Source organism: Rhinatrema bivittatum, chromosome 6, assembly GCF_901001135.1.
Source record: "Rhinatrema bivittatum chromosome 6, aRhiBiv1.1, whole genome shotgun sequence".
NCBI classification, from domain to species: Eukaryota; Metazoa; Chordata; class Amphibia; order Gymnophiona; family Rhinatrematidae; genus Rhinatrema; species Rhinatrema bivittatum.
Window position 1 is genome coordinate 218,568,437 of NC_042620.1, and position 13,689 is coordinate 218,582,125.

General features: G+C 41.1%; 1 protein-coding gene across 3 annotated transcripts in view; it reads right to left on the reverse strand.

The window, feature by feature from the left end:
- Positions 1 to 13,689, reverse strand: part of HDX (highly divergent homeobox) — a 200,913-nt gene that overhangs the window by 126,433 nt on the left and 60,791 nt on the right. For all 3 annotated transcript variants that reach the window (XM_029606566.1, XM_029606567.1, XM_029606568.1), the window contains exon 7: positions 2,502 to 2,648. In XM_029606566.1, coding sequence (XP_029462426.1) covers positions 2,502 to 2,648 — 147 coding nt within the window. The remainder of the gene's footprint in view (positions 1 to 2,501; positions 2,649 to 13,689) is intronic.

Consider the following 13,689-nt stretch of genomic DNA (forward strand, 5'->3'; position numbering starts at 1 on the left):
TGAAGCAGGAAATGCATTTGGCATTGGTTTATAAAAGCCCTGCACTCCTTGAAATCCTCTATGTATCGGGGAGGTGAAGGAAGTTGTGGCAGGGGTCTAGTAGGCCTGGTTGGAAGCTGGGCCACAGGAACTGGAGCTATGCTTGCACCTTGTCTGTCCACACTGCCAATCTTTCAAGTAGACCAGTCACTTGATTTAATATATCTTGTTGCTGCAAGATAGGCTGGACAAGACAGGGAATGGCCTGGAACATGAATGAGTCCACCAGGTCCATGGCCTCAGCAAACTTGTAAGAATAGTGGACCCTTGTGCTGTGGCATAGTCGACACAGCCTTGTAAGCAAACCTACAAGGCCCACATCAACAACTGACAAATACACCTTAGTCTGGAGCTTCACCTATACCAGCCATGTTCCCAGCGGGTTGAGTCTTTGGATTCCAGGGGCTGGCAGGACTTAGGTAAGGGACCCCAGAGGGCATATAGGATAAGAGAGTCCAGGACTGGGCCAAGGTCAGGACAAGTGTTGCAGAGAATAACCAGTAGTGAAGTGGAGGTAGAGGCAGGTGGCATGCAAGATGCAGGCAAAGTCTAAAGCTAAGGTCAGTGGCAGGCAGGAGAGTAGTCAGGGTCCATAGCAGAGGTCAATACTGAAGTCAGTCTGAAGACAGGGTAGGCAGGAGGATATGAACAAGATGGCTGGATTAGGCATGATAGGCTGGAAAAGGCAAGGCAGAAACACAGGAGTAGCACATACTGCAATCAAGTAGGAAGACCTATTGCTGAGGCAAGGAAGGGTGTACAGCTGAACCTTTATAGTCAGCCACATGATGTCAGAGTTCACCAACCAGGCTGTTTCCTGCCGCAAGAACTACAAAGGCCACCACACTATGTGCGTGCGTGCCTAGGGAAGCCCAAGGAGCAGGAGTGTTGGCGGCATCATGGTGGCATGCTCTCCACTTATTGGGAAGTCAGTGTCCTGGAATGAGTGCTGCCAGAGGCATCTGGGGAGCAGAACTGCTGGTGACATCATGGCGGTGTTCTTGCTGCTTTGAAAGTGGTCTGCATCCTAAGGCAAGTGCTACCAGTCACAGAACAACCCTGCAACTGGCAAACGTTACACTCATGAGGGAGTAAATGTTCACGGAAATTCCTACACATGCTTAATAATGATTTATTGAGCTTTGAGAGATGGATCCATTCGACACCACTGGATGTCGTCATCAAGCGTAATGGCTAACTCATGTCTCCTTGTTGACGGAAAGTTGAAAAGCATAGAATTCTAAACCTTGACTGAAGCATTTAACACAATGTCTCATGCTTATTTATTTTCATCACAGGTTCAGACACACTCTTCAGGACATGCAGCGTTTTCTGCATCTTGACAAGGAAGCGCTTTGTTCACATTCTTTAGGCACGTTCAACTTCACAGCTACAAACTAACTCAAAAGCAGCAATTACTGGGCTAGCTATCAGTTATCCAGCAGTAACTAGCTGCCGACAACAGCTTTCGGTTTAGGCCAGAAAATAGCTCAGCATGGTAGAGGGGAAAAAAAGACATCCCAAGATGCACTTTGCTTAACTGACCTAAAGACCCAGTCTGAATACTCCAATGCTGTTTTAATATTTTTCCAAAGGATCACATCAAAGAACTCAACTGGCTTAGATCACTGCCGGGTTACAAGGCCAATTCTGTGATATAAACCATGACATTTTGCACTTTTGTTGCTGACAGGTTCAATGTTCAACAGTACAGGTGGGAGGTGCACGGTAATGCGCATTATTGAGCATTAGTGAATATGCCCCATTAGACATAACAGAAACCTTATCTTTATTTTGGGAGATCTCAAGTACTAAGATTAACTATGTAGAAGGTGTTCTCCCAACCTTTAAACACCTCAACTTAGAAATTATCTACAGTTTGCCTCTTTTAGCATGCTAACCGTGAATCAACAAACTGATGATAAAAGGCTGCTTGTCACACCAGAATTTGATCAACATAACCAATGATGCAGAATAATTGTGCTGGCAGGATACACTTCACATTATGTGAAAGAATCACAAAAAGCAAACAAAAAAAAAAAAACCAGAGAAAGAAAATAGGGTATGTTGATTTTTTATTGTGCATATTTTAATTGACGATGGATTAAAAATACCTGGTAGTAGAGCTTTAGATGGTTAGACAAATTCTAGCCTGCCAAGCACGTGCCTGATCTAATCTCAGGCTGTAATGCACTGTGGTGCTGCTCTCTCGTTCTGCTGATCAATACAACTGAATCTCACCTGAGGGTTTGCAGCTATATATAGCTTCAGAGACAGAATGAGAGAGTAGCTCCTAACATGGCTATTCATTACGTCCACCACGTGAAGTCTATTTTGGGATTACCCTTCAAGCCTCGGCAGAGTTGCATGCTGTATGGAATTTTAAAAAGGGTCTTTTGTCAGTGGAATACTTCCTCTGTGACAGGACAGCGCAGGAATGCAAATCCCTCTCTCTCTCTTACCCGCACTATTTCACAGTCCACGTTTAGCTCTGCAGCAACGGCTTCTATCTTCTCCCTGCAGACGGAGCCCAGGCTGGTCATGCCCTTATCCCAATATTTCTTCAGCATGGCTACATCGCGGTCACTGAACTGCGTACGGTCCTGGAGCTGTGAAGAGGAAAGAAAAAAAAAAAAGGTGGCAGAATTTAAAAAACAAACAAGCAAGTTATACCACTCTCCTGAAACAGAAAATAAAAACCATTAAAAAAAAAAAAAAAAAAAAAAGCTTTTTTCATTTTACAAAGCTACAGAAAAAAAAAAAAAGCATAAACAGTGTCATTTGCTATCATTCAGTTCTCATTTTCTTCCTTAAGATGCTAGCTAACAGATTCAGCACGGATTGGCCAGGCTTGCTATCAGAGTTGAGAAAAAAATGCATGATTATTATTAATAAGGATCTTTTCATTTGGTTTCAGCTGCACAACAGTTAATTATTCACAGTGACACATGCATCTATCTCTTAAGAACTATACACCAGGCACTTTTTTCTCCTCAGATAGCTAAGCCGCATATACGTCTATGTGCAATGGAAACCAGATTTCCTTGGAATACTGAACAGCTCCTTTCTTCTGTGTCGGGTTCATAGGCCAAAGAAACTGCGGTGCTTTTCTAGCCAAGGTTAAAAGCCGCACCAACAGCTTGCAAATGCTTCCACGGGGAAACATACCAAGACGTGCCCTGCCAGCGTGTAATGTGAAAGCCAAGCATTACAAGGTCTGCATACCATGCATTTACTGAAACCTGTGCCATAAATGAATAATGACAAAGCATCGCTACACCCAAACTGGATGAGACAATTCTGTTTTAGAGTGGGGATCATTAAATGCTCCACTATAAATTCTGCACTCTATAATCCCGGTGTCTCTGCTTTCTCATTAAAATGTAAAAGAATGCCACAGCTAGGCGGAAGGAAAGAGAGCAATCTAAAGCTAAGAATAGTAAGTGAACCTTGAATCGTGATCTTTTCCAGGTAAAAGAGTGTCCCCCAGTGAGTAAGGATATGCCTATTTAATCAGACTGGTCATGTAGGCTGGGCTATAATGGTGCATGTCAAACCCCCAGCTCTCTCTGATCCTTCAAAGAATACAGCACTATCTATACTCAGGGAGTCTTCTGAACTATCATTAGCACCACAGGAAAGAATTCTCTCCTAGGAAATACAGGACACTTAGTCAAGAAATATATTAAGTTACTCCAATAAAAAGGTATAACCTTTTTTTTTTTTTTTTATACTGACCTATATTTCCTAGGAAATTAGATAGTGAATACTACACATACTTACAAACATTCTAATAAACGGTTCCCAATTTTCACATATTTTGGAATACTGTATTTGTATTTGTGCAGTTCAGGACATACAGACCGATACAGTAAAGTTCACGGGAGAGTACACAGGCCAGTGTCCTGTGTGCGCGATACAGTAAAACAAAATATTTAAATTAGGGCCCGCGGTAAAAAGAGAAGCTAGGGACACTAGCGAGTCCCTAGCGCCTCTTTTTGGACAGAAGCGGCGGCTGTCAGCGGGTTTGACAGCTGACGCTCAATTTTGCCAGCGTCGGTTCTCGAGCCTGCTGACAGCCAAGGGTTCGGAAACTGGATGCCGGCAAAATTGAGCGTCCGGTTTTCAACCCGCGGGCTGATTTAAATTTTTTTTTTTTATTTTTAACTTTTGTTTTTAACTTTTGGGACCTCCGATTTAATATCGCCATGATATTAAGGCGGAGGGTGCACAGAAAAGCAGTTTTTACTGCTTTTCTGTGCACTTCCCTGGCGCCGGCAGAAATGAATGCCTACCTTTGGGTAGGCGCTAATTTCTTCAAGTAAAATGTGGGGGGTAAAGCTAGCGCATCGAAAACGCACGTCCAAATGCCGGTTAACAGTATGCTCCACCGGAGCGCACTGTTAACCGGCGCACCGGAGCGCACTGTACTGTATCGGCCTGATAGTGATTGAGGGTCCATTAAGTCGGTATCCAGTTTCCAACAGTGGCCAATCCAGATCACAACTAACTAGAAGGATCCCAAACAGGAGGCAGATCCCATACTGCTAATGCCCAGGGATAAGTAGTGGATTTCCCCAAATCTATCTGGTTAATAACAGTTTATGGACTTCTCTAGGAACTTGTCCAAATCTTTTTTAAACCCAACTACCCTAACTGCCTTTATCACATACTCCAGCAATGACTTCCAAAGCTTAATTGTGCATGGCATGAAAAATATTTTCTGATTTGTTTTAAATGTGCTACCTACTAACTTCATGGAGTATCCTCTAGTCCTTGCATTTTTTGAAAGAGTAAACAACCAATTCAAATTTACCTGTTCTATTCTACTCATGATTTTATAGACCTCAATCATATCCCCCCTCAGCAGTCTTTTCCAACAACCTTAACCTCTTTAGCATTTCAACCCCATTTATCATTTTAGTCACCCTTCTCTGTACCTTTTCCAGTTCAACTATATCTTTTTTGAGATGCGGTGACCAGAATTGTATGCCAAGGAAAAATTCAGAGGTATTATGACACTGTTTTACTCTCCATTCTTTTTCTACTAATTCCTAACATTGCTTGCTTTTTTGATTGCTGCTGCACACTGAGGCGAGGATTTCAAAGAATTGTCCATAATGACTCCAAGATCCTTTCCCTTCGTGGTAACTTCATGTGGTAACTCTTAATATGGAACCTAACACCCTCTAACTAAAGCATGAGCTATTTTTCCCTAGATGCATCACTTTGCGCTTGTCCACATTAAATTTCATCTGCCATTTGGATGCCCAGTCATCCAGCCTCACAAGGTCCTCCTGCAATTTATTACAATCTGCTTGTGATTTAACAACACGGAATAATTTAGTCATTCATTTGCTGCTGTCATTTATTGCTTTTACTAATATTTCAATTTTTTATTTAGAAGAGTTTTGGGAACATAACAGACAATCTAACAAGAACACTGTTTTATATTACAGTTCCACCATCTTAAAGCTTTAGTCAGTGTGGATAGTGGGCAAGAGGAGGGGTTGTAGCTGCTACAAGATCCAGCTAGACCTAGGCTGCTCTCTACTAGGAGGAGCATGTGGGCAGGAGATGTGACATGAAACACCTCTCTCTTCATGTTAGTAAGAGGGAGAGGAATACGCTGGGCCTGAAGCTATCATGGCGCATCACAGACTGTCATGGATCAACAGTTGGGGGACCACTGCTCTATTCTATGCCTTACCATAGGGCTTCTCCTTACCATTGCTCTCTCTTATGCCTTAGTGTTAAGCTGATCATTAAACTTTAATAATATCCTTTAATAATGTGCTACAAATCTAAACAAGCCTCATCTTAATGCAGTGTCCCTGTATTGCATGCTGGGATTGCTATTCCTCTAGTACCACTGTCCCATCAGATGAGAAACGCCATCCACTTATTTGTTTAAAAACTAAAATTATATCATCACTTTTCCTGTCAATTTTCTCTCTTTTACAAGATTTTAGCCATACCGATAAGGCTACAGCCTTTGCTTGCTAAATTATATTTAAATTTCAGTGCCAGGAATGGAAGAAAGCTCCTTACTACACTCTTATTTCCTTGCTATTTTTTCCCCTCAGTGTATATTTTCACGGAACCAAGCCCTGTGAATGCAGTACTCATGATGCAATGCAGAACTACACTGATCCAAAACATACACATTCACTCATGCACACTCACTTTAAGGCAATTCTTCTCGGTCTGATTGCTGGCAAAAACCATACTGTGTTCCAAAACAACACTGTTACTAACATGGATACGACATTACAGAAAGCAGAGCCCTGGTATGGCCAAACCACTGCCAGCCAGTGCTCAAGCCCAAGAGTTTGATGCGCGACCAAAGGACGATGCAAAAAAAAAAAACCAAAAAAAAAAACAGAACTCATGCCAAGTCCTGGAAATCCCACAGCTCACCAACAGTGCAACACACACATCAAGACCATAAGACGCAGCACGCTTATCACAATAAAGCAAACATTCACAGCAAGAGAGACTTCTCTCGTGTGGCAATCATGGTGCTGCCATTACATAGAAGGCAACAAAGGATTATAAACTTTATTGATTGAAGCAATAATTGATAGCATGTTTTCATTCCATTTCACCAAGTGCCCTGCAAGCTGTTTACATGTGTACACATCTCTCTATAATATAATTATATCTAGCTATATCTATCTAGATCTATATCTATCTATACACACACACATACACATTTATATCTCTCTATAATATAATTATATCTAGCTATATCTATCTAGATCTATATCTATACACACACACACATTTTTAATTTCTGCGAGGTATGTCCTTTTAAATTACCTCAGTAAGAATATTGGCGCAGAAAGCCAAGTCACACCCCAATCTAATGTCACACTGAGGCGTGCGTGAGGCGGTATGTATATGATATCCTGGTGGGCTCTTTTCAAAAACTGATCTCTGTGACAAGAAAATGCTGTGTCCCCAAAGCAGAAAATTATTGTTTTTCTTAAATACATTCCAGATTGGTTCTGAACTGTCAGCATGCCTGCTTTATCCCTCTGAAGAGGAGCCAGCTTTGATGTGGAGATCTGCAAATGGGCTTCTATGCTCACAATTAACAGTCTCCGTTTATTGTAATGTGTGAAAAGTGACAAAGGAAGCAGACTTTCTTATAAAATAAAGAACAGTATAGCATTCGCCTGTTTAGATATATCTGCAATCTGTTGGGAGACTGACACTTTAAATCAGGAAGAAAGAAACCGCTTCTTATAACATATGCGCTTCGGGAGGACATTTGGGTGTGATTTGGGACGGCTCCCTGCTAACACCTTGGCTTGGATTTGTGGTTGTGCATCCAAATAAAACTAACCTTTTTTTTACTGGTGCAACTTCATATCTTGCCCAGATTTCTGTACTACAGAGGCATGAGACAAAAACTTGAATATAAAATTTCCAATTTCTTTTTCTCTTTTCTATTATTTCTCTGCAGGCACGACTGGAATGCTGGGGGGGGGGATTGGCAAGATTTTCTTCAGGGAGCTCAAAGGGAAGCCTATTCTTTAACTACAGATGCATCACAGACGACGACGTATCAAGAAAGGTTTGTGCGAAAGTCAGAATCCCCGCAGCAGCTCCATGCAAACAAGCACTCCGGAAAGGACGGCTTAGGAGCATGGTCCTTGGGCGGAAACCTTATGCTTATTCACTGCAGCCATGCAACAGAAGCCTGGAAGGGAGCCAGGTTCTCCCTCCTGCACAGAAGTTAATCATCAGTCCTTTAAGATGGCACAGAAGCAAGGCGTCATGAATCCAAGCTCTCCAAGAGCTCTCATGCAGCACATGCAACAAGCAGATAAAAACAGGTCTTCAAATGAGAGCAAACATTTAACAGACTGTAGAAATAACACAAGTAAGCTTTCCGTGAGAACATGATACAAATTAAAGGGTTTTCTTTTTTTGTTTTGTTTTTTTTTAAGGCTCTCTGCAGAGGACTGAAAGAGTGGCTTGGTGCTTACAGTACAGATTTATGGAGGCTGGATACAGATCTGATCTCCCTTCCCAGCACTCAGTATGACCTTATAATGATCTTCTCTCTTTTTATCACACTCTTCCATCTAAAAGCGAAAGCCGGAGATCGAAAAAAGGGTTTTGGGAAGCTCTTGCTAGTTTCTCTAGAAAATGTGAAACTGATTTTGCATTTGCTTGGCTTTTTTATTTTCTAAGTGCTTGCCTAGTGCATGAATTCCCGGCATTAGATCTTCTGTCAGGAGTGGGGGGGGGGGGGGAAGGCAATTTTCACCCTCTTGACACCGCCCTCTCTCCTTCCTCCCTCTGGCTAGCAGAAGATTATCGGTGCTTCATGCTACTTCTGCCTCATCTGCCAGCCGGCTTCATTCTGCAGTCTGAACATCCAGGGCCCCAGTCTAGCGGGGCATGCCGGCTCTGTACCTTACAACCACCAAAGTAAAGCTGGATGGTGGGGAAGCCAACTTTTCCACAGTCCACGAGTGAAGGACACTTGAGTACTCTGGGGGGGGGGGGGGGGGGGGGGGAGAGGAATCACAAGGAGGCGTGTTTGTCCTCCCTCATTTGCATTAATTTGCATGCATTTCAGATCATCCATCTTGATCTCATGGTATCAGGCCTATTTGTAACATGCATGGTTTGTAGGCTTGGCCCTCAGAAAGCCATGAATAAATTAAATTGCTATTACAAATTGGTAAACTTCCCAGACAAAAACAGGATGAATTGCCGGCACTCAAACAGTAACAACCTTACTCATAAAAAGGCAACACTGCAAATATTACACCAGATCCTAAAACACCAATACACTTCCTATTATGGAAAAAGAACAAACCAAGCTGCAACAGATTCCTACACAGAAGCTACATGCTAGCATACTAGCTACCTCACCTCAGTCACACATGCAGAGTCAGAGACTTGCCAAAAACAGAATAAAGAGATCATTGTATAAGTTAAAACATATGACAAGAAATGAACTGTAAAAGCAATTCTACATGCAGTGCAATAATGGAAAAACAGAAACATCACAATTTCTTAGAAAGTAACTAATAAATCAAGAAATATAAAACATCAATTGTAATAGTAAAACCATATTAATAAATAGAGTAAATAATTCAAAACATCTGATGAACAGAACCTCTAATATTTAAAAGCTCATTTCAACTTAAAAACTTTATAAAATTTCTCAACCATCAATAAAATATTGAAAAATAGCAGACTAATCAAACAACACCCAATAGTTAAGGATTTAAAAACCTCCAACTCTCTATACCTGGGAACTTTTGATTTTCAATCATTCTGAGATTGTCATGGATTACTGGGGAGTGGAGGGAGGCAAGGGGGATGCACAACCTTACTTCTCTCATATACACACACGTTTATTCTCTCACACACACACTCCCTCTCTCTCAATGGATGCACTGACACACAGGCTTACTCTATCACAGTTGGTCACCCTGGCCCTCACAGGCTCCCTCTGTACTTCTCTCAAACACACACCCTTACACAGGCTCCCTCTCTTTCGCACATACACACATGCACCCTCAGACAGGCTCCATCTTTTTCTGTCAAACACACACTCACACAGGCTCCTTCTCTCTTTTGCACACTCATACACCCCTGCACATAGGCTCGCTCTCTCTCACTCATACACCCCCCTTCACATGGGTTCCCTCTCACACACAAAAACACAGCCTCACTCAGGCACAAAGGCTCTAAATCACACTCCTGTCTCTGTGCCTGTCATTCGGTACACACGCACACACTCCCAGGCCGTGTCGAGGTCATCAGCTGCGGCCCACCGGCGCCTTCCTCGTCTTCAGCCGTGAGCGGGGTGGGCTCCACTCGCTAGGCCCTACTTCCACTTCGCAGGATTCTGCTCACGGAGCACCCAGGACCTCCCTTGTCTTCAGCCGCGAACAGCTTCACCCTTTACTTGACCAGATTTTACAGTGTCCCGTTACCGTTTGTAACCAGATGCTGTACAACAGGCTGTAAATCTGGGCTGAACCGGGCAGTTGGTCACCCTACATAAGTGCTGCTCTCCTCCTGCCAGATTGGGGGGGGGGGGGGGGGGGAGAGGGGAAGCAGGAGCGGACTGCAGGGAAATATCAGCCCGAGGGATTTTTTCAGGGTATCTGACTTCTTCATGCACATTTCAACAGCTCCCAAAAGCTCACCCCTTGAGAGGTTCATCATGTGACCTGGAATCTGGCAAAATTAAGCCAAAAAAAATCTCTCAACAGATTTCACATTCTTCCTAAATAATTAAGTAGTAGAGTGCACCCTAGACCAGGTGTTAGTCAATTGCTAACCAATCAGCTCTTGAATCAGTGCTAAATAAGGAAACAACCACACTGCCAGGCAGTGTCAGGCGCACACACACACACTCTCACTACTCTCATACTACATTCAGCTCTGGAGGTGTTAAAACGACAAAACAATTTTCAAAAAATAAGAGATGATGGTGGCCATAATTGTAAATACTAGTGATCTACACATAAAGGGACATTTTTTGCCCTAAAGCCTAGATTTCCTGCAGTATCTTTTTCCACCATTAGTTAGAGTCTTCTAGGTTTTTTTTTTTTAGTATAGTTTGTTTTGCCATTTACAAGCTCTGGTTCACATCCAAAAAGCTTCAAGTCAATTTCCTTGCACAGTTCTGAAATAACATTTTTTACCCAATGATTTAAGTTCCTGCAACTTCATAACAGCAAAATGTACTAAAAACGCAAAAGTTAGTGTTTTCAGTGTTAAGCTTTTGCTTACACAATATTTTCTGTGGCTTTTTTCCTTTCCTTCAGAATCTACAAAAATTAAAATATGTAGGCAAGAGAAGTGCAATTAACCTTTTGTACCTTTTAGCCTCACTTTTGCGCAAAACTTAAAATTTGTCTTTGATGCTGTTATGACTACACAGCTCCACCTCAGGGATGACAAACAACTAAGGAAATAAGTGTGCATTTGGCTCCCCCCCCCCCCCCCCCAGTTGGTGGTTTCAGGGCATAGACTAGTGAGAGAAACCTCAGCATTAAATATCTAGATTCAGACTCCATGAAATCTAGCTGCTCAATGACAGTGCTGTGCATTGAGACACCTTGATTGGTTTGATTCCTGATCGTCATTTCAGGTCAGCAAAGCTATAGGGATGCTGCAGATGCAGCGCTCACAGCTGCTGGAGGATAGAGACTCAGCCACTGGCCAACAGCGACACTTGCTGGTCATCCTTATGGTGCATGTGTAGCAGGTTCCAGAGGCTAAAGGTCTATGAAACGGCTGCGTCCCACACTGTGATAAATGCGGAGACCCAGGGGGAAGGTGGTCAAAAAATGGATGAAGCACTCTGGATAGTTCATAACACTATAGTCACTGCAAAGGCTAGTTATGATTGAGCTGGAAGAGCAAAAGAATAAGAGAAAATTCACAGCCCTTCACCTTCCCTTCAATAAAAAAAAAAAAGCAAAAAAAAAAGCAACTGTTGCAAAAGATTAATTCAGCCGCCAACAACTGGCAAGAAATCCTGGACTCCAAATGGTACTGTAAGCTTTCATGTGACAACAATTTAAAACTTATTAATAGTAATGTGAATGACTGCTCACAGTTTTATACTTTTTTTTTTTTTTTTTTATTAAAGCCACAACAATCCTTTTGTAATTTGCACATCATTTGAGGATGTAAAGTTTTAATCAGACTGCATATCATTTACATAATATGAATCTTATTAACCAGGCTGTTTGATTACGAAGGATAAAGAAGAATTGGAACTGAATTTTGTTTACTGGAAAATTAGTTACATGGGCTTGATGGCACGTTATTTCTAATACGGAACTCTTTTAATTCAACATTTATCTACTTATCTTTTAAAATAGAAAAAAACTATGCCAACAAAAACCAAAATTTAGAAGCAAAGTAATCCATTCTCAAAATGCACTGTCTAGCAGGAAGGCCTCCACCGCCCCCAAATAACCAGCTCTGTATAAAAAAATATCCTGAAGCAGACATCAGATTTCAATGGAATAGTCACCACTCAATATTAGTCTTAAACTTCTTTGTCACGTATATTCGATTCAATCATCAAAACGCACTTCTGCTGGTCTTTGTCACCTTACAGATAACCTAGTTGGAGAACCCCGTATTCATCCTTCTATGCTCATCAGGAAACAAGAGGACAAAGTGATGGGACAACTTTTAAGTTCTCGTAACAAGACAGCCAGAAAAAAAAAATTTGGAAAAGCTCTACAAGTTGGTTTTATTTGCACAATTCTGAAATAGCAAACTATTTTGCCCAAGAATCTAACTTCCTGAAATTTCTTCAAAGGAAAACAACATGTGTCGTACCAAGTGTAAGAAACAACTAGCAAAAACCACTAGCAAAAGAGATCAATGAAGCACAATAGTAAAACAGAGAATTTTAAAATTTTATGAGAGAAATACAACAGCAACTATTACAGAAAGCAGAGTCCTAGTATGGCCAAACCACTGCCGGCCAGTACGCAAACCCAAAAGTTAGATGTGCAACCAAGGGGCAACTCAAGAAACTGAACACATGCAAATCTCGGAAAACCCACAGCTCACTGACAGCGTAACAAACACATCGAAACCATAAGGCGCAGCACGTTTATATCAATAAAACAAACGTTTAAGGCAAGAGAGTCTTGTCTCGTGGGACAATAAATCATGGTTCTGTTATTACACAGAAGGCAACCAAGGATTATAAACTTTGAATGAAGCAAAAATTGAACTGTCATGTACACAAAGAAGTTAATTTTCAAAGCCATTTTCACAAAAAAAGTTTAAAAAAAAAAAAAAAAAAAAAGAGAAGATTACCCTCCCAGAAATTAGCTGCCGGCAGATGTAGTTAGGGCAGTTAGTGTAGCTGGATTATAAAAAATTTGGATAAGTTCCCGGAGAAGAAGTCCATAAACTGCTATTATTTTTTATTTAAAAATGTTTGTATACCACTTTTACAATTTGGAAATTAATCAAAACGGTTAAAAAACACATACATAATCTATATTTAAAACTATAAAATATAATTAACTAAAAACAAAATAAAATACGTAATAATTCATGCAAAGACATACCAAACATAGTGCCATCATAATTATTAAATTCATAGAATAATTAATGAGGGAAATGTAATGAGGATATGAGAGTACTTTAGTGAATATTAATTTATGTTTGAGGGTTAATCAGAGTGTTGTAAGCTTTCTGAAACAAATAGGTTTTTAACATTTTCTTAAATTGTTGTACTGAAGGTATGAGACGGAGAGAATCAGGTAATGAGTTCCTTAAAATGAGGCCTGCTACCAAAAAAGCCCGTTTTCTAGTTAATTCAAGTCTGGCCAGTTTAACTATGGGTATGTCTAAGAGATTTTTAGAGAAAGATCTGAGTTGTCTAGTAGGCTTGTAAATGCGGAGATTAGTGCAAAGCCATGTCGATGAGACATTATAAATGAGGGCTTGGATGATAGTCAATACTTTATATTGTATTCTATACTTAACAGGCAACCAATGAAAAGAGAATAGTACTGGAGTAATGTGATTTCTACGGGAAATGCCTGAGAGAATCCGGGCAGCTGAGTTTTGTATTAATTGCAACGGATAAATTGCAGAATGAGATAAACCTAAATATAGTGCATTACA